The following is a 21517-nucleotide window of genomic DNA, read 5'->3' on the forward strand; positions in this document are numbered from 1 at the left end:
TCGGCGGGCGGGCGGGCGGGTTTTTTTTTTATTTTGTTTTTGTTTTTTTGTTTTCTTCCTCCTGGGGCTGCACCGCCTGCCCCAGACAAAGCCGCTCACAGCAGGGCCGGCAGAGCAGTGCTTCCCCTTCCCTTCCCTGCCTGTGCCAAGGTCGCGCCTCGCCTCTTGCCAGGAGGAGCGTCCTGCCCACGATGGTGCCAGGCCCCAGCCCCCTGAGGCGGCCATTCCACCACCACTGCAGCGCTCCTTGCGAGCTGCGAGTTGTTTTGTGTTCTTGTCGCGGCTTTCCAGGGGGCAGGCACACAGGTTCTGGATAATGCTGAGGCAGGACAAGTCTGCTTTAAGCCCCAAACCTGCCTCCTTTACTTGTCTCCTCTCAGGCCAGGCCTACCCTCTGGGCCCAGCAGCGCCCATCCTGCCTGCCCTAGGACCCACAGGTTGGGCCCTGTGGTAAGAGGAAAGAGCCTCCAAAGTGTCTGTCCTGGGGTACAGATGGGTGAGGCAGCCCCGTCACTGCACAAACACCCACAGGACACGTCACCAGAGCTGCTATCGGCTTGGCGATTAAGTACGTGGGAGAGGAGCCCACGGCACACAAGTATTCACGTCTGCCCTGGACAAAGAAATAAACATTGGCTGTTTTTTTCCCATTTAAAAAGCTAAAAGCACCGCTAACAGTTTACTTCTTTGCATCTAGCCTGTACTAACTTTAAAGAAAAAAAAAGCTTCTGTTGAGGAGGTGGAAGATGCTGTCAGCAGAAACACTGTGCCTGGAATGTGAGCAGGGAAGATAGCGATGCTGCGAAATAAAGCTTTTACAGCCTCTTCATATCAGTTGGCCTGGGCTCCAAGGGTCGGACACCGAGCTGGGAAGCTGTAGATTGAATTTCCTCGTTGATAGCCTTGCCCAGCTCAATCTTGTCATCCTGACTTGGCTCCAGAGAAAGCCTCTTACTAAAGGCACAGAGAAGCAACAGCTTCTCAACCAAAAACTAGGAGTTAAAGCAATCCAGTGAAAAAACTGTGCTTGGGAACAAGAATATTTCGGAGGCTAGTTGCTTTTATTTCTCATTGTCACTCTTGTCTTGGCAAAGGGCCTCTATGGAGGCAAGAGAGTCTCAGCACAGGCAGGACATAGCTCAAACACCATCCCCAGAAGGTGGAGATCATAGCCTTGACTCACCCTAAAGGCATCGCAGAAAGGGCACCAGGTAAGAGGACAAGGAGGATTTTTGCTCTAGGGTTAGTTTGTCACATAGCCCAGGAGCCACTGGCTTTGGCTCACATTTGACAACTGATTCTGGACCTTGCTTGGAGATGGAAGAAGCCATTCTCTGCCTCTGAATACTGAGGCTTGCATAGAGAAGAAACCCATGCTAACTATAGGGACGCTCATAGCAGTGGGGTTGCTTCTTGATCCCCATCCCTCTTTCCACCCTGCAGGCCCTACTTGTACGCTCTGCCTTGCTCAGATGAGAAGCTCATCCATTCATCCAGAACCAGGAGATGCGGGATTGATTTCACAAGCTGGTAGACACACTGAGGACGTCACAGTTACATGTGGGCACATTTTATTCTCTGGATGCACTTGCGCATTGTTTCTGCTCAACAGCCAAAGCTTTATTGATTCAAAACCATTTCCCTTCTCCCCCACCCCCAGCATGTTTTATTTTTTATTTTTTTTTAATTTTTGTATATGTACCCCCTTTCCCACCCCTCAACTGCTCCTCCACTTCTGATTTGAGTATTATCTCTGCTTGGAGTCTGTTTTCTCAGAAGCTAACTGATAATTCATTCAAATTTTTTTTTTTCTCCCAAGAACCATATAAATTACATGCAAAACATTGTACATAGAGATTAATATCAAAATGCAATACAGATCAGGTGCACTTTAAGCTGGACTCTAGGATATGGCAAACACACCAGGGTACATATTGCTTTGAAACCACCGTTTTTTTTAATGTCATGCATACCACATAATATTCAGCCTTTTGTTTTGTATTTTTCTGTTTTTATACAAAAATACCAGTGCTTATTATACTAGTTACTGGAAAAGAAAGAAAAAAAAAAAAGAATCAGATCTGCGTGCCCTCTTCAAATCAAAATTTTTTTTGTGAGAGCACTGGATAAATATATATACACACACAAATGTTGGTTTAATACTGTATATATATATATATATATATTTATTTTAAGGGGAGGAAATAAACTAAAGGCAGTTTTAGCCATGGGCTTCTTTGAAGGAAAATTGATTTATTTTTTTTTTCTGTTGAGCAGGAGGATATCAGAGACAGGCCAGAGAGACCAGCCAGCCTCAGCAGGGGACAGCCTTGGCAAAGAGATGCTGGAGAGGAATAGCTATGTGCCAAGAACCCTGCTGGCACTGCCCCCCAACCTCCCTGGCTGGGGCAGGAACAGAGGAGCATCCCCCCTCATCACCGTGCACCGCTGCTTGGGAGATTTGGGGCTGCAGGAGTGCAGTTTACAGGTTGCATGCTCCGGGGGCTGATGAACTTGTAGGAGCTGGACACAGGGGTGGGGAACAACTAGTGGTGGGTACAAGCATCCTTCCCCCCGAGAGGTACAGAAGCCTGCAGGGATTATTCTTTGAGGTCCCTGCAGTTATGCAAGGGCTATGGAGGGCAACAGGAGCTGGCAAAAGCATTGTGGAGGTGTGCTTCTTGGATTTGGGATGGGGATTTCCCGTTAACCCCAACACCTTGTCACCGCAAGAAGCATTTCTACAGGGGCTCAGCACTACAGGACGTCTAACTCCTTGGCTGGGGAAAGCCAAAGGCTGCCCATGCTAAAATGTGGTTTAGTTTTTTTCCTTCTTGAGATTGTTTTATTTTTTTATTTTAAGCTTATTGCACAAAACCTTTGAAAATTAAGTATAATCCCTGTGCAAATCAAAGAAAACCTAATCACAGAATGCAAATGCCTAAAAATGCCTGTTCAGCAATGCACACAGGACGTGATGTAATGTCTTTGGTACCAACCTGCCAATTTATTTCACAGAAAACCACCACCACCAGAGACCCTACTGTTATTAAGAACTGGATGCAAAATTATGTTCAGAGTGTTTTAATAACAAAGCATTCCAAGGCAAGTTAACACATATCACAGGGTATGACTTCGGTTCCTGTCTGGCATGGCACTCTCCCCCGTGCACACTCGTGGCAGTTCAAACAAAGCAAAAAATAAAAATAAAAAAAAAATCTCCCCCTCTTTCAAGGCATGTTGCAGAGAGTCCCCAGAAGTTCATGCTGCCGACCATGCCTCTCCACGTAGAGCACCGATCTCCCCCAAACTGTTTTTATAATGTCCTCAATAACTTAACCCAATAGTCATCTGCTGCCAGTATATCACTGAAACTAAATAGAAAAAAAAAAATACTTTACATAAAAGATGTATGCACAATAAACGTTTATACTTTAAGCAACCAGCCATACCAACATAATTTATATAAAAAACATTTGTCTCGTCCAACTAACGTCTAGTAGAAAGATGGCTGCTCAGAGAAAAGGAAGCTGACTGGCATCCGGTCGCTGATACACTGAATTTATTACCTGTCACTGAACTGCCGTCACGCGTCGTCGCGGACGCGGGACTCGAGATTTTATTTTTTTATTTTTTTTCTTTAAACAAAATACATATGGCTGACGTAAAAATATCAGTTTTGATCTAAAGAAAACTATATATTTTTTTTTTGCATAATATTTATATATAATTATTTTCCCCCTCCTAACATGGAAACTAGAACAACAAAAACAGATCAGCTAATGAACAACCAGACCCTTGCGGCAACCCACCAGTCACAGATTTCTGGGAGCGACTTTAAGAGCCTCCAAAGTTGGCTTTTTGTTGTTTTTCATTGGTTTAAGGTTGTTTGTTTTTTTTTTTTTAAAGCAGGTCTGAGGTAATAAAAAAAATATCAAAAGGAAAAAAAAAACAGTGCCCCCCAAGTATTTAATAAATATTTATGTAAGCTTGTAAGAACATCATGTTTTAATCTTTTTTTTTTCCTTTTTTTGCAAGTATTTAAAATAGAAAAAAAAAAGTGATCTTTTGAGCTATGTCCCCAAACCCCACGGCCACCCCTCTCTTACACCACTGCTGCACACCCAGGCAAGCAGCACCCCCGTGTCCTGCCCAAGGCATTTTTTCGGCTCGCGTGCAGGAGGAAGGGGAGGACAGCGATGGGTTTTTGTCTGCGCGGGCAGGGGCTGGTGTCTTGACACTGAATTTGCAATTGAGAGGGGCAGTGGTGGCAATTTCTCCTTGCTGTTGGCAGTGTACGGAGCCCAGCCTTCACCCCCCCACCCTTGCCAGCACCGGGGAGGGACGGGTGGGTCGGTGCTGGGCTGGGCAACGAAACAAAGACACTTGGTTTTTGCTGTTGTCGTTTAAGGAACACTTATTTCTTGGCAAAGTACTGGGCCCTCGCGTGGCAGGCGGTGCTGCAGGCAGTGCTCGGAGAAGGCACGGGAGATTCTGCTGTGCGTTCTTAAAGAAAAGGAAAAAAGAAGAAACCAGCCAGCCCCCCCATCTCGTGGGCACCTCTGCTTACAGGGACAGAGGCTGGGCAAAGACGACGACATGGTACAGCCAAGTTATGACCAGGTTCTCTCTGCTTCCAACCAAACCAAACCAAACGGGACAAGGGACAGAAGGCTGCAGGCTGTTTCCAGCCCTAACCACCCAAAGCCGCTAACCAGGGGTGCACCCATGGGGAAAAAAAAACTAAAGCCTGAGCAAAGCAAACCCCTGCCTCCTGCTCTGCCCCCTTCTTGGCTTTGCAAGAGGGTCGGGGCAGAGCCGACTTGCCCAGCACCCCAGGACCTCTGCTCCACACCCCGAGGCTCTCACCCTGGGGAGAAACAGTTACAGGAGACCGAGGCGAGACAGGATGCGGGGTGAAGAGATGATCTTAAAAAAAAAAAAAAAATAAAATAAAAAGCAGCAAGTGAGGCATGCAGCACCCCCTGGGAGCCCTGCGGCCAGCCAGCCAGCCTGCCACCTCCGCAAGGGAGCCCCTTCCCTGGCAATCACAGCTCATCCCACTGGCCACGGAGACCCCTTCCCTTCCAGGGGCCAAGCAGACGACCTGACTCGTCCCTTCCACCATTTAAGTTGGCCCAGCCATACCACCAATAACCCGCTGCTCATCCTCCTACCGCTTGGGGAGGGATGCGCGGAGCTGGTGGGCGCCGCTGGAGCATCCTCCGGGGCTCCTCGGCACTTAGCTGCAGCTTGCGCTCCGAGGCTGGAGGATTATTTAGCCTAGCTGAACACACAAGCCAGAACAGGAAAAAAAAAAAAAAACAACAACAAAAAAAACTCTGCTCCTGACAGCAGGGGCTGTTAAAGCTTTACAGGGCTCTTGCCAAAAGTTTCACAGCCGTTCGCGAGCAGAAGAGATGCATTTCTTAGGATTTCCTCAGGAAAGAGCCCTGCTGCTCACCACCACGGTTCCTCCTCACCCCCTTTACACTGCCAGTTCACCTGCACTTAACTTGGTAAAAAAAAAAAAACAAACAAAAAACACAACAGGATCTTTCATGGCTACAGCCGAGTCACTCATTCCTTGTCTACCAGTCACTGCTTTGGAAACAGAGAGAAACGTGTGCGCACGCAGAGGAGGAGCTGTAAAGGCTGGGTACCATTTTTTCAAGGTGGAAGACTGGTGTACATCCCTGTATCTATCAACCTGCGAGTAAACACCTTCCTCCTGGCTGTTTGTTTGCTTTTTTATTTTTTTTTTTTTTTCAACTTGTCGCACTACAGTGCTGACTCCCCCACTTCCCACTGTGAAGTTACTGGGGGCAAATCCCACAAGCAAAGAACAAACCCCAACATTAGAAGAAAACCTTAAAAACCACAAGTGGAAAAATAAAAGTCAGAAGTGCAGCCCACAGCCCTCGGGCAGGGAGCGTGCATGTAAGACTACAACAATTTGAACTTTTCTTTGAACATGCATTTTTTTCAAAGTGAAACCCCCCCCCTACGGACGCATGGAGCCCAACTCCTGGAGAGGAAATGACCTGGCTGTTTCACTTGGGCGAGTACCACTGAAAATCAGGGATGAAGATGCACAAAATTTTGGCGTAGCCCCTCTCCCGACACCCAGCATCGTGGTACTCCGGTTCCCACAGCTAAATAATTGTTTAAAAAAAAATAAGAAAAAAAAACCAACAAAAATCCCCGAAATGATATACGTATGAGCAGTTTGACACGAAGTGACCGCAGTGTGTGATCAGTTACTGGTGCCAACATCACACAGGGCGCGGGGCGAAGGTGGTGGAGGAGGAGGAGGAGGGGGTCGAAGTTCTAAGGTCAAACCGATGTCTCCAAGCTGTGTAAGGGGCTTTCGGGCTCCGGGAAGGTGACCTCGGTTTGATCGCTGTCCACTGCATTGTTATTTCTGTTGAGGGATGTCGATCCACCCAGGCTATCCCCACCTCGCTTTTTGAGTCCGTCGGTCTCGGGGTCGTCTTCAGCGCTGTCAAGGAATGGTGTTCGAGGCTCGTCTTCCTCCAGGATGAACTCTGGGTGAGTCATGAAGTTATGGATGGAGCTTCTGGACTCGGGTTTCTCGAGGCCTTCGTACAAGGAGCTACGGAACGCATTCACCACTTTGATCTGCCGGGAGGCGAGGGCGCGGAGCATGGGGGGCAAACAAAACAGAGGTTAGTAGCGGCTACGAGAGGCCCGAGCTCCCAGGAGAAACTAAAAATAAAGACAATGAAACAAAAAGGACGACAACAACAACAACATCACCACCACTGAACACACAGCTAAGTCAAAATGAGAGATCTATGGTGAACTAGGAGGGCCAACATGGATCAGACTCAGGCACTAGGTGTGTGATGGGGAATCAACCGACTATGGGGCGACTTCAGAAGCTGCAAGAAAAGACATAAAAAAAATCAAAAAAAAAAAAACAGATCACTTCGAATGAATGGAAGCCAAAATGCATTAGTTGTCATTGTGTGCGCGCACGCGTATCTGTGTGTATCAACGAGGACAAAAAAAAAGTGGAACTACGACTCAAAAAAGAGGTGGGTTAGACAAAGAGTGGGTTCGCTTCAAGGCAAAAACTCTACCGTGGGAGCAACGTGTTTGTTTGCTTCGCTTTTTAGTCCTACAGAAAGGAACGGGCTTTAAAAAAGGCGTCACTGGCTTTTCAAGCCCACGTGCAGCAGTAGGTCCAAGTGGGTGCCACGAGCAGCAAAACGGGCCCCAGCCAAGCATGCAGGAAGGAAGCCAGACGCCCGCGAGCTTCCCCGCACTGCTGCCACCCGGATCCTGGGCTGGAGCTCTGCGCCCTGCCCTACAGCAACGCGCCCGAGAGGACCCGGCGGTTCCCAAAGGCAGCTATTCTTGTGGATGCTCTGCACGAACAACAACCCCAAACCTTGCTAGGACCGCTCGCTGCTCCCGTGAACAGCCAAGGGGGGCTGTCAGCACTGCCAAAAGCCAGGCTCCAGGCACGGCAAGCGGGAGATCCAGAGCCCAGGTCGGGCAGCCAGCCTACGGCCGTGCCGCCTGCGTAGCACCGGGAGGGAGAGGTCTGGAAACCAGCCAGGACGGAGGCCACCGCTGGATCCGCTGCTCCTCCAGAAACCCAGCCTTGGAAAAAAAACCTCTTCCAGCCCTCCCTCTGCAGCTGGGTCGCAGCCGTTGGGTCGGATCGGTGGCGAGGGGGCACGAGGCAGCGATGCTCGGGGCTGATGCGGGCGCCCCAGCGCCCCCGGGCAGCGGCGTGCAGGCGCTGGCATGCGTGGGGCGACCAACGCGGGTGCCTCGGGGCACAAAAGTGCTCCAGCCCCCGTGGGTGACTCGGGGCTGCGGTCACTCGAAGATGTCAAAAGGCATCACCGAACGAGAGCGTTGCAATCTGTGGCCTGTCCAAGCGGAGCTGACAAACCGAGCTGAAGGCTTCCAAGCCTAGAAGGACCTGGTGAAATCGCGCAGCTTTGCCTTTTACTGCAAAGCCGGGAGCTGCCCAGCACAGAGTGCTCCCCAAAGCATCTCTTGGGTCACTCCTCTGCATCTTCCACTGATCCTCCCTGCTGCCTCTCCCCAGAGGTCCCCATCCTGCCGCAGCAGCTCACACCAGCACCCTCCTGGCTCGTGGCACCCTCCCAGCCACCAGGGAACTGCCTTGAAGTCGGCAACACCTCCCTGTAGCAGCAGCAGCCCTGCTCCATCCGTCTCCTGCCCCACGGAAGGAGCCCTGGCAGTCACAGGCCACCTCCGCCTGCTCCCCATCCATGTCCCCTGCCTGCTCTCACGGTGGCACTGTTGGCTGAAGCTCGGGCACAAACAGGAGAGCCACAGATTGCACAGATGGGATGCTCTCCGCAGCATCCCCACGCTGCACCTCTGCAGCCTCCCCATCACTCAGCCGGCAGCCGAGGGAGCAGAGAGCGCAGGGCTGCTAGGAGGAGAATGATTCAAGTATCCCCTTGCAAGCTGAGGAGGCTGAAAATACTCGTGCGTGCTGCCACTTCTTCGGGAACAGGCTGCAAATCTGGTGAACAGACACACCCCTTGCCGCGGGGAGATGAGCCAGGTTAAGCGGTCCGCCTTGGTCCGATGCTAGGAGGGAAATCGCCACGCAGCACAGCCACCGAGAGCCTCCCGGGGGGGGTCTTTGGTCTCAGCACAAACAGCACCCACAGAAGCAGACCAGAGAAGTTACTCCGAGACGACTCCCGTGCCTGAAACCCTGGGGGTTTACCTGCAGGATGCTCCGGGGCTCCCCTCCCATGGGGGTGCCCTTCCGAGCCTGCTCTGGGTCAGAACAGCGGTGCCACCCCAGGCTGGGCAGCAGCACGGCGTCCCCAGGGGCGCAGCACACCTTCTGGAAACAAACCAGCCAGCTCCAGCACGCACACGAGCTGGGTGAGACACCCCCGAGGAGATGAGCGTGGGCTGGGTACCCCCGTGCTGCTGGAGCACCAGCTGGCTGCGGGAACGGAAGGTTTGCGTGGCTGGGAACGGGAATTCGGAGCTGCTTGATGCACTCGCGGCCACAGCAAGATCCTGGATAAATTCAGGATTTAGGGTGAATGCACAGGACAAGACAGACCGCTGAACAGACCACCTCGTGCCGATGGCGATGACCTGTCAACTTCGTCGGCATCCCAAGAGCAGCAACTGCACCGACTGCCAAACGCACCGACTGCTCAGAGGCAGCGTGCAAAACCACCTAAACCACACGCAGCCAGCCTGAACAAGCTAGGGAGAGCCCGGGTGCCCCAGAACCAGGTGGTGAGCCCAGTACTGGCTCCAGGAGAGCAAGGAGCAGCCTCACAGAAGCCCTCCGACACCACTTCAAGCACTGGTGAGTCCAGACCCTGCCTACCACATCACTGCCTTCTGCTCCACAACGGCTTCTGCTGCAGCTTTCCCCAGATATTTTGATTTAAGCAGCTCCCTCAAACTGATGCAAAATCAATTCAGCCGTTCCCTTGTCAAAGGAGCTTGGCGTAACCTCTGAGCTTGGAATAAATCCTCGTTTCACACCAGCACTGCAAAGAGCTGGGCAAAAGCCACTGCCCACACGGAGGTGGAAATTACAGCTTCCGCACGATGCCAGCATCAGCTCCGCCACCAACCCAGGGCTTGCCGGGCCCAACTGCCTCAAACCAGGTCCAAAAGTCCCAAAGAGGCACGGGGTTAGCTCCGCTGACCACCTCCTGGAGTCACACTCCTGAGATTTCCCTCTCCTCCGACGCCCCCCAGCTCCGCACACGGGGCCGCCAAGGTCCAGCCCCGGGGAGCTCATCTCGGAAACGAGGTGGGAGGCAGCGGGACGCCGTCAATCTGTATGGAGGGAAGAGGAGCGCAGAGGGAGGGAAGGAAAGCAGCAGAGGGCATAGAGGAAAGTCCAGACAGAGAACAGAGGGAAGGCTTAGCAGCCTGGGTTAGCCTTTGGTAAGGTCGGTTGTTGCCTGGAAGGACACCAGGTGCCGTCCAAGTTATCTATCCCCCTGCTGCAGAACGGGGAGAACATCAATCCGCAGACTGCAAAGAAATCTGCATTTGGATTTTCTCCACCCAAACCCCCTACCCTGAGACCCCTCTAACGGGTTTTCTGCCGATCAAAGTCCCGGTGGTGCAGAGATGCAGTCAGGAACAGAAGGCAGCTGCACTGCTGCAGGAACACGGGGTTTAAACAAAATAAAACTCAGGCATCGGTGGTGGCTAAACAGAGAGAAAACAAAATTACCAAAAATTCTCTCTTCTCTCCCACATTGTGTAAACAGCGGGGACTGAGAGCTATTCAAAAAGTCGCCGAGGGTATTGCTTTAATAAGAGAACGAGGAAAATGACTGTGCAATAAAAAAAAAAAGCCAATTATCTGGGAAAGACACGCTACCTACTCACAGCCTGGCACAGCCCTGCGGAGAGAACCCGGCTCCCGTGCTCGTGGGCCTCCTCTGCTCACATCGAACAGGGAGAGGGCACCGCATCGTGGGGCTGGGCTTGGGGCTGGGAACCCACGGCCGGACGCGGGATCCCGCTGGGCCCAGCCACGTTTTCTGTCTCCGTTCGCATGCAGAAAGTCACGGGCGCAGAACGGAGCGGCCAGCCGGGCCCCGCTGAGCTGCTGCACGGGGCAGCGGTGCTCTGGGGACACCGGGGGACAAATGGAGCCCCCCGCGGTGTCCCCGCAGAGCTGTGACACGCTTTCGGTGTGCTCCTTGCCACGGCAGCACTGGCATTTGCGCTGAGCTGCGGCACGTGCGCTCCAGCGCCGTCCTGCCCGGGGCTTGCTCCGGCCTCGAGGCAGGGCTCTGGGGGTCCCCAGGGTGCACAGCAGGACCCCGGCCTCGGCACGGGGACCTCAGCCCTGGGCCCAAACGGCATGCAGGTTAACCCACGGCACGCGGGGGCTACTTGCTTCCAAGCCAGCTCCGATCCAGGGGGCTCGGCCGCGGCTGAGCCACGGTGACCGGCCGCTCGCGCACCGCCGAGCCCCCCGATCGCGGCAGGAGCCATCAAACCTCTCCTGGCACTCGTGCAAAAAGGCAGAGAGCATGCAGGCGGCTCCTGGCCGCAGCCCAGCCGGCCCTCAGTAGCGTGCTGACTGCTGTGGGAAGGGTCTGAGAGGTTGCTTTGCTCTCAAGTGGATTTAGGGTTTTGGTAAAGCAACTTCTCCGCCAGCCTCCTGGGGCCACAGCGCTCCCTTCTCACAGCAAGGCTCTGAGCTGCTGAGAAAGGCACGGTTCTTTCAACAAGAACCCCCAAAATTTTGCACCCCTCGGGAGGGCGGACTCATAGGTCAATCCTGCAAAGGAGGAGAAGAGGTGAAAGAGAAGGAAGCAACGAGGAATGGGGTGGGGACGGACCTGAAAGTACCATCGGCTCGTTCGAGGTGCAACGGCGTAAAAAATTAGTTTGTTTTTAAAACGATCTCCCGCCCCATCCTTCACTTTAGAGATCAGTGCGTCAGTCAAGGGCCAGAGGGAGAGAGAACAGGCTGGGGGAGGCTGTGCAGGTGCTCGCTGTGGTTATTAGAAGTCATGCATTGTAATAGACTATCACTCACTGCCCGCAGGAGGAGATGCAGCAGCAGCAGCAACAGCAGAAGTGGTGGGAGTGGAATTGACGGAGGAAAGAGCTACATGGGTTGGGCTAGAAACATTTTTTACATCGTGGTGCTGGCTCACGATGGAAGGCTGTCTCCTGAGGGCTCCCTGCAAAGAGGAGGCGCCGGTCTGGAATGTGTAAACTACGTCCATCTGCAAAGAATCAGAGAGTGAGATAGCGTCGCCCCGGGCAGAGACAGGGAGAGGGGTCGGGGACAGAGGGAGCGGGGTTCGGGCAGGCACACAGGGACAGGAAGGAAGAAGGAGGGATGGAGAGGGGGGAAGGAAGGAGGAGAGCCCCCCGCCCACGCTCCCGCAAACCCGCAGGGGTTCGGTGGGTGGCTGGGAGCAGAGGGGAGGCGGGCTCCAGCCCCGGCAGGTGCGAGAGGTGCGGGGTTGATCCCAAGAAATGCGGGGTTTGTCCCACCACCGAGAGAGGTGCGGTGGGGGGGGGGAGCACCCCGGGTTACCCCGACAGTCTGCAGGAGGAGCAGAGAGAGGCAGAGGGCAGGCAGAAGTGGGAGCTGGCAGCCAGCGGGCTGGAAACTGCACTGGGAGAGCATTTGGGGTCCCTCAGCCCCACGGGGCCACGGTGGGCACCCAGTGCTGGGGCCGTGCCAGAAGGCATCGCGGCCTCCCAGCCAGGGCTGCGGAGGACTCGGGGGGGCAGCTGGTAGGGAAGCAGCGAGGCAGCACCCCCAGGGGGGCTGCGGGCACCCTCCAGGGCAGCAGGGACCGAGCTGGGTCAGTGCCATCCCAAACTCTTCCCCCCGGGCTGTCCCCAGCCCTGCAGCTCCTCGCTGCTCCCCTGGGGAAGGGCCAGACCCGCGTGCGGCTCTAATTCACCCCGGAGATGCTTCGCATCCTGCTTCGCTCCCTGCCCAGCCTGATCTCCATCCCCGGCAGGATGCTTGGCCCCGGCACACCCGGCCGGCCGCGAGGAACGGCCCCGCGCTTCTCCTTCGGGCTCGCTGACCGGGGGCAGAAGCCCGTGAGATGCTCAGGTTTGACCTGCTGCTGCTCTGCTCAGCGTGCAGGGCACCGCGGCCACAAGAGAGATGCTAAAGCAGCACCAGGACTTGCCAACAGCTGCAACGTCCAGGAGCATTTTTTTGTCCATATTCTAATAGCAAAAGCTCGTTGGAGCGCAGGTCTGCCACGGCTACGGGAGGGAGACCCCAGAGCCTGCGGGTCCGCGTTCGTACCTACCAGGACACCTGGATTGCCTCCCAAAGCCCGCTGCTCCCAGGGGAACCAGCCGGGGGGAGCAGGCAGCTCAGCCCCCGCCAGCGCTGCCCCTCACCTCGAGATCCTCAAGGTGACATCTCCCAGAGGAGAAGCCAACACGGCACAAGAAAGCTAGCTCCGGTCCCTGTGCCTGGGGCATTTTGGCTGGCCCGAGTTGTTTTAGGGCCGGAGAAAAGGGAACGAAGGGTGATGCAGCTCTGCGTGCCCGCAGAGATGGGACCTACAGCTTCGTGCCATGGGGCAGCTCTGCCCCAGGCCTCGAGGGAAAAAGGGAGCTCTCCCTGCCCCGAGCAGCCAACCATCCGGGTGGAAAAAAAAAAAAACAACAAAAAACAAAACACCCTTTGGGGAAAAAAAGCAAGTGGTGTAAAAGCCATCTTAACCAATCCTCCTCCCTTCCTCTGCTGCAGGGCTGAGAGCACCAGGCAAGGAGCCAGGAGAGCTGGCAGGGAGGGATGGCAAGAGCCCCCGCGGGCAGAGGGAGGCGATGCTTGCTCACAGCAGGGGGATCTGCCGGGCAGCACGGCAGCACCCAGCGCGGCCGGCAGAACCGAGGGTGCCAGGTTTGGTGGCTGCTCGCTGAGCCCCAAGGCTTGGGAAAGCTCAGAGACCGCAGCTGGCTCTCGAGAGCACCAGCAGCCTCCTGGCACGGGGTGCAAGCCTTCTCCAAGCAGCTCGGGCTCTGCCCGAGCCCGATGAGAGCTTGCATCGACCCCAGAGCAAGAGCCAGCCCCGCCGCAAGCCCCCGGAGCGGGGCAGGCAGGAGCTGGGTGCGCCACGATGCAGCCCCACGGGGCTGACCCCCAGCAGGCTCCAGCGCTGACCCACTGCTGAGCGAGGCGCCGGCAGGCAGTGGGCTGCAGGACGCCCCCATCTGCGTCAGAACAGCCCCCCCGTACCTCCCCCTACCCCAAGCCATCCCAGCAGGCCAGGCCGTCCCGGTTTCTCAAAAACCAGGGCAGACCCCGAAAGGCACAGGTGGTGGGAGAAGTCTAGCCCAGGAGGCTACGGCATCCTCCGAGCAGCAGCCGTCGCCTCTTTCCAGAGGGAGCCCCTGGAGAGAAAGAAAGAGAGAGAGAGAAAGAGAGAAGAAAGCCCCACAGGAGCCCCCGCCCCACAGTACCTGCGTCTGTATCCTGTTGAGACCCCTGAACCACAGGATCTGCCCCCGCCGCAGCTCCATCTCCGCGTGGTCGATCTCATCCACGTCCTCGGGCAGCTCCTCCTCTGGGATCTCCTCCTTGGTGATGCCGTGGCCGGCTTCCTTCAGGAACTTCAGGTGGCTGGTCGGGACGGTGCAGATCAGCTGGGGGGAGGCAGGGAGAGCAGGGCTCAGCCCGCGGGCTGGGGCAGCACGGAGCCCCCAGCCAGCAGCATTCCCCCGGGGAGCAGCCCTGCAGCGAGCTGCCAGGACTCAGCCCAGAGATGCCAGCCCTGGAAGCACCCCCAGGGCAAGCAGGGTGGGAACGAGGAGGCTTATCATCCTCCTCCTCCTCCTCTCTGCTGGTGTGGTTTTAGGATGGAGCATCATCTCCTGCCCCAGCACTGAATAAATGCTGGGGGGAAGCAGGGCGCTGAGGCAGAGGGAAAGGAAAGGCAGAGGGAAAGCCCAGCAGGCTGGGCTGGGATTCCATCCAGGCACGGAGGAACAGAGTGGTTTTTTACACAGGCTGGCTCTTACCTGGCCCCAGAGGAGCTCTCCCACTCCGATAAAAATACACCAGAACCACTGGCTCAGGGTGAGCCCAGAGCAGCTGAAGGGCTTCCCACCGAACTCCACAATGATGATCTACGGCACAGGAGAGAACAAGTCACACGCCGGGAGCTCAGAGGGCTGCAACACTCAGCCACGGGAAGAAAAGGTCCCCCAGAACCCCACATATCCCCTTTCCTGGGATGACGACTGGGGAAAGGACCTTGTATCTACGCTAGCAAAGACACCAGAGGCGTGCTGCCAGCCCTGGCACCTCCCGACACACTCCGGACCCTAGATGCCAGGTTGCGTCACCGAGAAGCTGCTGGAGAAGAATAAGGGGAAAGAACGGGGCTGTGGGGGTGGGACAGCAGCACCCATGGGTCCTCCCAGCCCCACCACCCTTCCCTTTCCTTAAATCCTACCCCACGGCCTCACCTGGGCTGCAAAAGTCCCCAGCACCACCGTACAGAAGATGGGGTTGCGATAGATGGCCTCGAAGACGTTCCTCTCCCCGTGGATCTTGCGCGCGTTGATCTCGTTGAAGAGCTGCATCATGACGAAGGTGTTGAAGACGATGGTGTAGTGCTCGGTGGGCGGGGAGTGGAGCGGGGCGTTGCGGCCGCTGTCGATGTCAAACAGCTTCTCCCCTAAGCAGGCAAAGGGTTTTGGGGTGGGGATGGGCGAGGAAAAGAGAAGATGAGATCCTCTTCCTTACCTCTGCTCTGCCTCAGTGGTATTAGGATCCCAGTTTTCAGCATTAATCCTTTATCATCACCCCTCTGCTTCCCATCCCATCAGCTCTGTGTTGGCCAACGTGGGGTCCCCAACACCGCTGAGGGTCCGGTGGCCATCTGCCCCTTTTATCCCCACCCCAGTTCCTTGGGGTCTCGAAGCTCACCCACAAAAAGCAGCGTGAAAATGATAGTGAGCTGGTAGACGGCGTGCCCCAGGATGTTCTTCATCATGGTGCGGGAGATGAGCGGCTTGTTGCGGCCGTAGGGCTTGCGGAGCAGCAAGGACTCGGAGGGGGGCTCGGTGGCCAGGGCTAAGGAGGCAAAGGTGTCCATGATCAGGTTCACCCACAGCATCTGCACGGCCTTCAGGGGGGAGTCCTGCAGGGAGAGGAGGGAGAAATGCGTCACACCACCAAACCTGCCCCAATTTCGGGCCATTTCGCTCCTCGTGCCCAGCCCGGCAGCCCCGTACCTGCGTGATGCAGGCGCCCGTGAAAGCCACGATGACGGCCACAACGTTGACGGTCAGCTGGAACTGCAGGAACTTGGAGATGCTGTCGTAGACGTTGCGGCCCCACATCACCGCCTTGACGATGCTGGTGAAGTTGTCATCCGTCAGGATGATGTCCGAAGCCTCCTTCGCCACGTCGGTGCCTGCGATGCCCTTGAGGGCCGGGGAGGAAGCGGCAGGGATGAGGCACAGGGCGAGCTCCGTGCTCTCCGTCTGCCTGGCTCCACGACGCTGCTTCTTCCCCAAAAACAGCCCCAAGAGAAGACCCTGCCGCAGCCAGGAGCTGATGCCAGCCCTGCCCTTTGCTCCCAGTCCTTGCTCCATGCAGCAAACCAAGCGCGGAGGCTCCCGAGCAGCACAGCCTTCCAGGACAGGCACGGCTGAGCTCCAAACTGGGGCTATGGGTCAGCTCAGCGTGCCAGCCAGAGCTGTCAGTGCTCCTGATGGGCCACGCTGCAGCAAAGCAGCGGCCCCACAGCCCCCCAAAAGTCACTGCAGTGTCTCAGCACGGTGAGATTTGCTCCGTAGGAGCTGGGCTCGCTGCATTTCTCACTGCCGGTACAGGGAGGCGCTCGCTCGGCACTGCACACACCCAGCAGTGCCCTGCAAGGAGCCCGTTCCCTGGCAATTTCCCCCAGAAGCTTTCTTGAGGTTTGCAAAACGTGCTTGAGATGGGAACCTCACAGCTTGTGCAGGGCAGGAGCTTCAAAGGGAAGCTGCACGGAGTCACAGCAAGCTCCAGGGCACTGCTGGACCTCCCAGCTCAGCACCCTGGGCCACTGGGGGCAGGACCCTGGTGCTCCACGAGTGCTTTGTCACCTTCAGCTTGACACCGTCCCCACGGCTGGGGCAGAGAAGCCAGGCTACTGGAGGATTGTTTTCCAGCAATTGTTTCCTAACAGTCCTAGAAAGTTCCTGAGAATTCGATCAAACCTCCAAAGAAGGTTTCTTCTTCCTTTCTAAGCCACCAAGGAAGATTTGGAAGAGCTTCGCCGCTCCACAGACAATTCAAGCGTTCAGAACAACCAAGTGGGTCATCACAGTTCCTCTCCCCAGAAAACAAAGCCAGCCCCGAAGCAGGGAGCACCCCTTGGTGATCCCACTGCCAACCCTACCATGGCAAACCCAACGTCAGCTTTCTTCAGCGCTGGGCCATCGTTGGTCCCATCCCCGGTGACGGCCACCACCTGCCTCTGGTCACCAACGGTGCTGTCGATGATTCCTGCATCGGGGACAAGCAGCGTGGAGAAAGTCAGCTCCGAGGGCAGGCTCCAGCACAGGTTATGCTGCAGAAGCACCCGGGCAGAGCAGACCGAGAGGCTTTGGGGAGGGGAGGCAGCCACAAGGGGCTGCCACACACCCACCTTTGACAAGCGTGTGCTTATCCGTCGGGGAGGAGCGGGCCAGCACGCGCAGCTTGGGCCAGATCTTGTCCAGCTGCTCCTGTTCCACCTGCAGGACACGGCGGATGTGAGCAGGGCAGGGACCCCCAGACCCCTTTTCTGCCCCATCAGAGAGCGCCAACCCCAAAACCCCTCGCCTTGAGGCGCCCCGATTCCCCCGAGAGGACCCCCGAGGGCCCCACCTCGCCCTTCTCGTTGCGGATGAGCCGGTTGAACTCCTTCCCCTCCAGGCACAAGAAGTCCTCCCCCGGCAGCAGGATGCCGCACTTGGTGGCGATGGCGCGGGCGGTGTTGATGTTGTCCCCCGTCACCATGCGGACGGTGATGCCCGCGCGCTGGCACTTCAGGATGGCATCGGGCACCTGGGGACGCGCACAGGCAGCGGGTGGGCGGGCAGGGCAGGGCCACCCGGCTCCTCTGCCACCCTCCCCAAATGGATCTGGGTAGGGTCTCGGTGCAGCCACGAGCCATTTAACATCCACCTGATGCTCAGCTGGGTGCTCAGCCCAGGGACCAGCTGCTGAACCTAAAGCTGCCCCCCCCCCAAAACCAGCTGAGCAATTTATCCCTGGGGGTACAGAGAAGCCCCCAGGGACCAGAGCATCCCTCAGAGCAGCTTCCCGGGGAGGGCAACCTCATTGCCCCCTCCCCGTCACGCTGTGGAGATGGGTGCCAAGGCAATCCATCAAAACAGGGGCATCCCCCCCCCCCCCCCCCAACTCCACACTGCTCCAGCAGCACGTTGCTGCCCTAATGGGTTTATCAATTACGGAGCGGTGGGGGAAGAGGATATTAGCAAGGAATTAGCAAATCGAATCACAGCCTCCAGAGCCGGTGCAGACGGGGCATCTGTAATGCAATTCCCAGGCCCAGATACTTGAACATCTAATAAGGAAAGATGCAAGCAAGGCAGGAGCGCGGGGGCAAGCTCCGAAATGTAATCAAGAGGCAGGTAGCGGAGGGTTTATTGCATTAGGCAGCTGCCTGCCCGGCACCCCCGTGGTGGATGGGGGCAGCGAGCTGCAAGGAGGAGGGAAGAAAATTAGCTAGATCAGTCCTGCCCTCTCCAACACCCTCGTCACTCCTGCCTGGCATCTCCGTGCACCTTAGGACTGCACATGGAAGGAGTTGGGCTTGTGCACAGACCTCTGCACCCGTAACGGAGCGGGGTTTGGGGGGAAGCAGGCGGCCACTGGGTCCTTCTGTCTGGGTATGGGAGGGATATGCCAGCACGCAGCATCCTGGTGCAATTCTGGGATGGATGTGCAGGAGATGCTGGTGCTTCCCTACGGGTCTCACGTTCCTGAGGGACATGGAAAAGGGCTCCTGGCCTAGGAACGGGGCTGGGTGAAGGACAGCGCGTGGGCTTTGGTACCTCTGGCCGCACAGGGTCCTCTATCCCGACCACAGCGATGCAGGTCAGGTCAGACAGGATCTCGTTCTCGCTGTCCCAGTCGGGCTCAGCGTCAGCAGGGAAGTCACGGAAGGCCAGGCAGATGGTCCGCAGCCCGTGGCACGCCATGGGCTCGATCACCTTCTTCACCATTTCATCCCGGTCCTTTGTCTTGAACACCCGGGGGTCACCGTTCTTGTCCAGGATCTTGGTGCACCTACGCGGGACCAGGACGAGAGGGTGAGGGAGACTGGAAGCAGCAGAGGCACGCTGCCTGCTCAGTGATCCACTCCCCGACACTCAGTTTTCCTGCCTGTAAAATGGGCGCATCCCCCGACCCAGGGCTGCCTACAGCTCTACCAAAACCACGCTACCAAGAGCCAACATTTCGCCCGGAGCACCTCCTGATGCTCAGCCCCTTCCTTCATCCCCGCTCCACAAGGGCTGGGCACCCCCTTCACCCTCAGCCCCCCTCCCAACATCTCCACAGCACATTGAGAGCCCGAAGCCCCCGAGGCTGGCGGGATGGGGAAAGGACCCGGAAAGCAAGGAGGGGACGGTTACTTGCGGAGGATGATCTCGGAGGCTCCCTTGCTGTACATGCGGAAGCCGCCGTTGCCGTTCTTCAGCACCGTGCTCATGGACTTGCGCACCGAGTTGAAGGTGTAGACCTTGTAGAGCTTCTCCTCCGGCACCTCGTTGCGCACCGCCTGGTAGTCCTGCTTCAGGTCCAGCACGAAACCCAGCAGGGCGCACTCTGTCTTGTTCCCCACTTGCCGGGGTAGCCCCCCTTCCTTCTCTGGTGGCTGGAGGGGAAAAAAGGGAAAGGAAAAGCAATGTCAAACCTGGGTATGGCAGGATGGGAGCTGTAGGGTTGGCCAACGGTGGTGGGAACATGAGGCTTCAGCTCTCCAAGAGCCTGCTCACCAAGATCTTGGATGTGTAGGCAGAGTTGATGGCGACACCGTTGACGATGAGGTCCAGGATCTTGGGCAGGATGGCTTCGGGGTCGGGGATCTGGCGGTAGTGGGTGTCCCCCACGTAGGCCTGCACCACGGTCATGCGGTTCATGGTGAGCGTGCCTGTCTTGTCCGAGCAGATGGCGGTGGCGTTCCCCATGGTCTCGCACGCATCGAGATGTCTCACCAGGTTGTTGTCCTTCATCATTTTCTGCAGCAGGCAGTGCACCCAGCAAGGTTAGAGCCAGAAGCCCAAATTTCCCCCATAAAGCCCTCTACATCCCCCTCAGTGCCCCCACCGGTCTCACCTTCACGGAGTAGGCCAGGGAGATGGTGACGGCCAGCGGAAGCCCCTCAGGCACGGCCACCACCAACACGGTGACGCCGATGATGAAGAACTTGACGAAGTACTGGATGTAAATGGGGGTGCACTCCGCCAGCCAGGGCCGGCCCTGCACCCCGAAGGTGTCGATGACGAAGTACAGCACCAAGATGATGACCGTGATGGCCGACATGATCAGCCCTGGGGGAAAAGGGGCAGAACAGGAGGTGAGGGGACGCAGGGGATGCAGGGAGAGCCCCTTCTCACCCCGACATTTCCAGGGAGAGCCGCTCACCTGCCTTCCCGATCTGGACCGCTAGGCGCGTCAGCTTCCCTTGCAGCACAGACTTCTCCTTCTTGGGCACCTTCACCTTCTTCTTCTCCTTCTCCTCATTTTCCACCCCTTCCTGGCTCTTCAGGGGTTGGATCTCTAAGGCCACACCATCCTGAGTTTTAGCTACAGCCCCAGGGCAAAATAAGACACCACGTGTGAGTAGGAGAGAGACCGGGAAGACCTGCAGGACACCACTGAGAAAGATGGTGGTGGGAGAGAGAGAGAAAACCCAGAGCACAAAACCATTCCCTACGACACACACCATTCCCTACGACACACACATCCAAGCACATGGAAACCTCGTGGCCCAGGGCCCTGTCGCCTCCCTGTCGCTCAGTCTTTGCCATCTACCCCTTGCCCCAGCCCCACGGATGAAGGGTCCTTGGAGCTAATGGTGGCCAGGGGCCACGCAGGACCATTTCTCGTGGTGGTGATGGAGAAAACCCACTGGCCAAGCCATGGGCAGGAGGTCTCCAACCCCTCCACGGACTGCTTCGCGCCCTGCAGCACACAGGGAGCACGTTGGGCTGGCTCCATAGCTGCTCCAGTGCACTGGCAGACCTCGTCCCAGCAGGGACAAGCTTGGGAGGGGGCTTCCCTCTGCTCTGCGCCCCTCTTCAGTGCCTTAACGCCTTTTTAATGCCCTTTGGGGGCTCAGCAGGAATCCTTTCACAGGGGAGCTGGAGGGGTGAGATGGAGGGGGACGGTTAGGCGGTCAGATGGAGTTTGAAGAGGGGTGAGCCAGCTCCCGTACCCCAGCCCTGAGCCATCCGTCATGTTTTTAGGACTACGGTTTTAGGACTCAAGAAAGCTGTTACAGCTCGGCCCAACTCCCTGCCCTCATCCAGCTGAGGGTCTGGAGACCCAGGTCGGCTGGGAGTTGTGGAGCGGGATGGGAAAAGAAGAGGATGCGATCCCCCTGCGAGGCTGCTGGGGCTGGGAGCGCAGCGGGGGCCCCCCGGGTGTCCCAGGACCTGTCCCCTCGATGGTTGGAGACAGCCCCGAGCTGCCCCGCATCTGCCACCTCCTCACGCCAGCCCCCGACACGGACAGAACAAGCACCCGGACACAGTCTGACGGGAAGGAGGGCAACTCAAACTGCTGAGAGGAGAGAGAGAAAGAGAGAAAGAGGTGGAGAGAGAGGTGCAGAAATGGGCTTCCTCCACAGCCTGCAAAGAACAGGGTGAGAAACACTGGCGAGAGACGCTCACGGAGTCGAGGCCATGGGAGGAGAGGGTGCAACCATCCCGCGGGCTGGGTCCCAGGGGTGGCTTATCCCAGGAGGACGCGATGCGCCCATGTCTCTCCCCCAGC

General features: G+C 56.8%; 1 protein-coding gene and 1 long non-coding RNA gene across 8 annotated transcripts in view; one reads left to right on the forward strand and one right to left on the reverse strand.

The window, feature by feature from the left end:
- The first annotated feature begins 57 nt into the window (after positions 1-57).
- On the forward strand, positions 58-4959 carry LOC308183170. Its single transcript, XR_013942321.1, has 2 exons — positions 58-568; positions 698-4959. It is a non-coding gene; the product is annotated as an uncharacterized lncRNA (long non-coding RNA).
- ATP2B4 (ATPase plasma membrane Ca2+ transporting 4) overlaps positions 3069-21517 on the reverse strand; it is a 45093-nt gene continuing 26644 nt past the window's right edge. For 3 of the 7 annotated variants that reach the window (XM_080568850.1, XM_080568852.1, XM_080568851.1), the window contains exons 8-22: positions 20165-20326; positions 19856-20070; positions 19516-19758; positions 19153-19394; positions 18571-18805; positions 17378-17557; positions 17157-17244; positions 16908-17014; positions 15754-15945; positions 15446-15659; positions 14983-15194; positions 14533-14640; positions 13975-14157; positions 11667-11756; positions 3069-6642 (exon numbers count right to left, since the gene is read on the reverse strand). In XM_080568850.1, the coding sequence (XP_080424976.1) occupies positions 6337-6642; positions 11667-11756; positions 13975-14157; positions 14533-14640; positions 14983-15194; positions 15446-15659; positions 15754-15945; positions 16908-17014; positions 17157-17244; positions 17378-17557; positions 18571-18805; positions 19153-19394; positions 19516-19758; positions 19856-20070; positions 20165-20326 (2777 nt within the window). In that variant the 3' untranslated portion in view covers positions 3069-6336. Of the gene's footprint in view, positions 6643-11563; positions 11757-13974; positions 14158-14532; positions 14641-14982; positions 15195-15445; positions 15660-15753; positions 15946-16907; positions 17015-17156; positions 17245-17377; positions 17558-18570; positions 18806-19152; positions 19395-19515; positions 19759-19855; positions 20071-20164; positions 20327-21517 lie in introns of all 7 variants that reach the window. The other 4 variants (XM_080568855.1, XM_080568856.1, XM_080568853.1 and 1 more) reach the window with 3 other exon arrangements.

The sequence above is a fragment of the Anser brachyrhynchus genome (genome assembly GCF_964034855.1).
Source record: "Anser brachyrhynchus genome assembly, chromosome: 27".
In the NCBI taxonomy this organism is placed as follows: Eukaryota; Metazoa; Chordata; class Aves; order Anseriformes; family Anatidae; genus Anser; species Anser brachyrhynchus.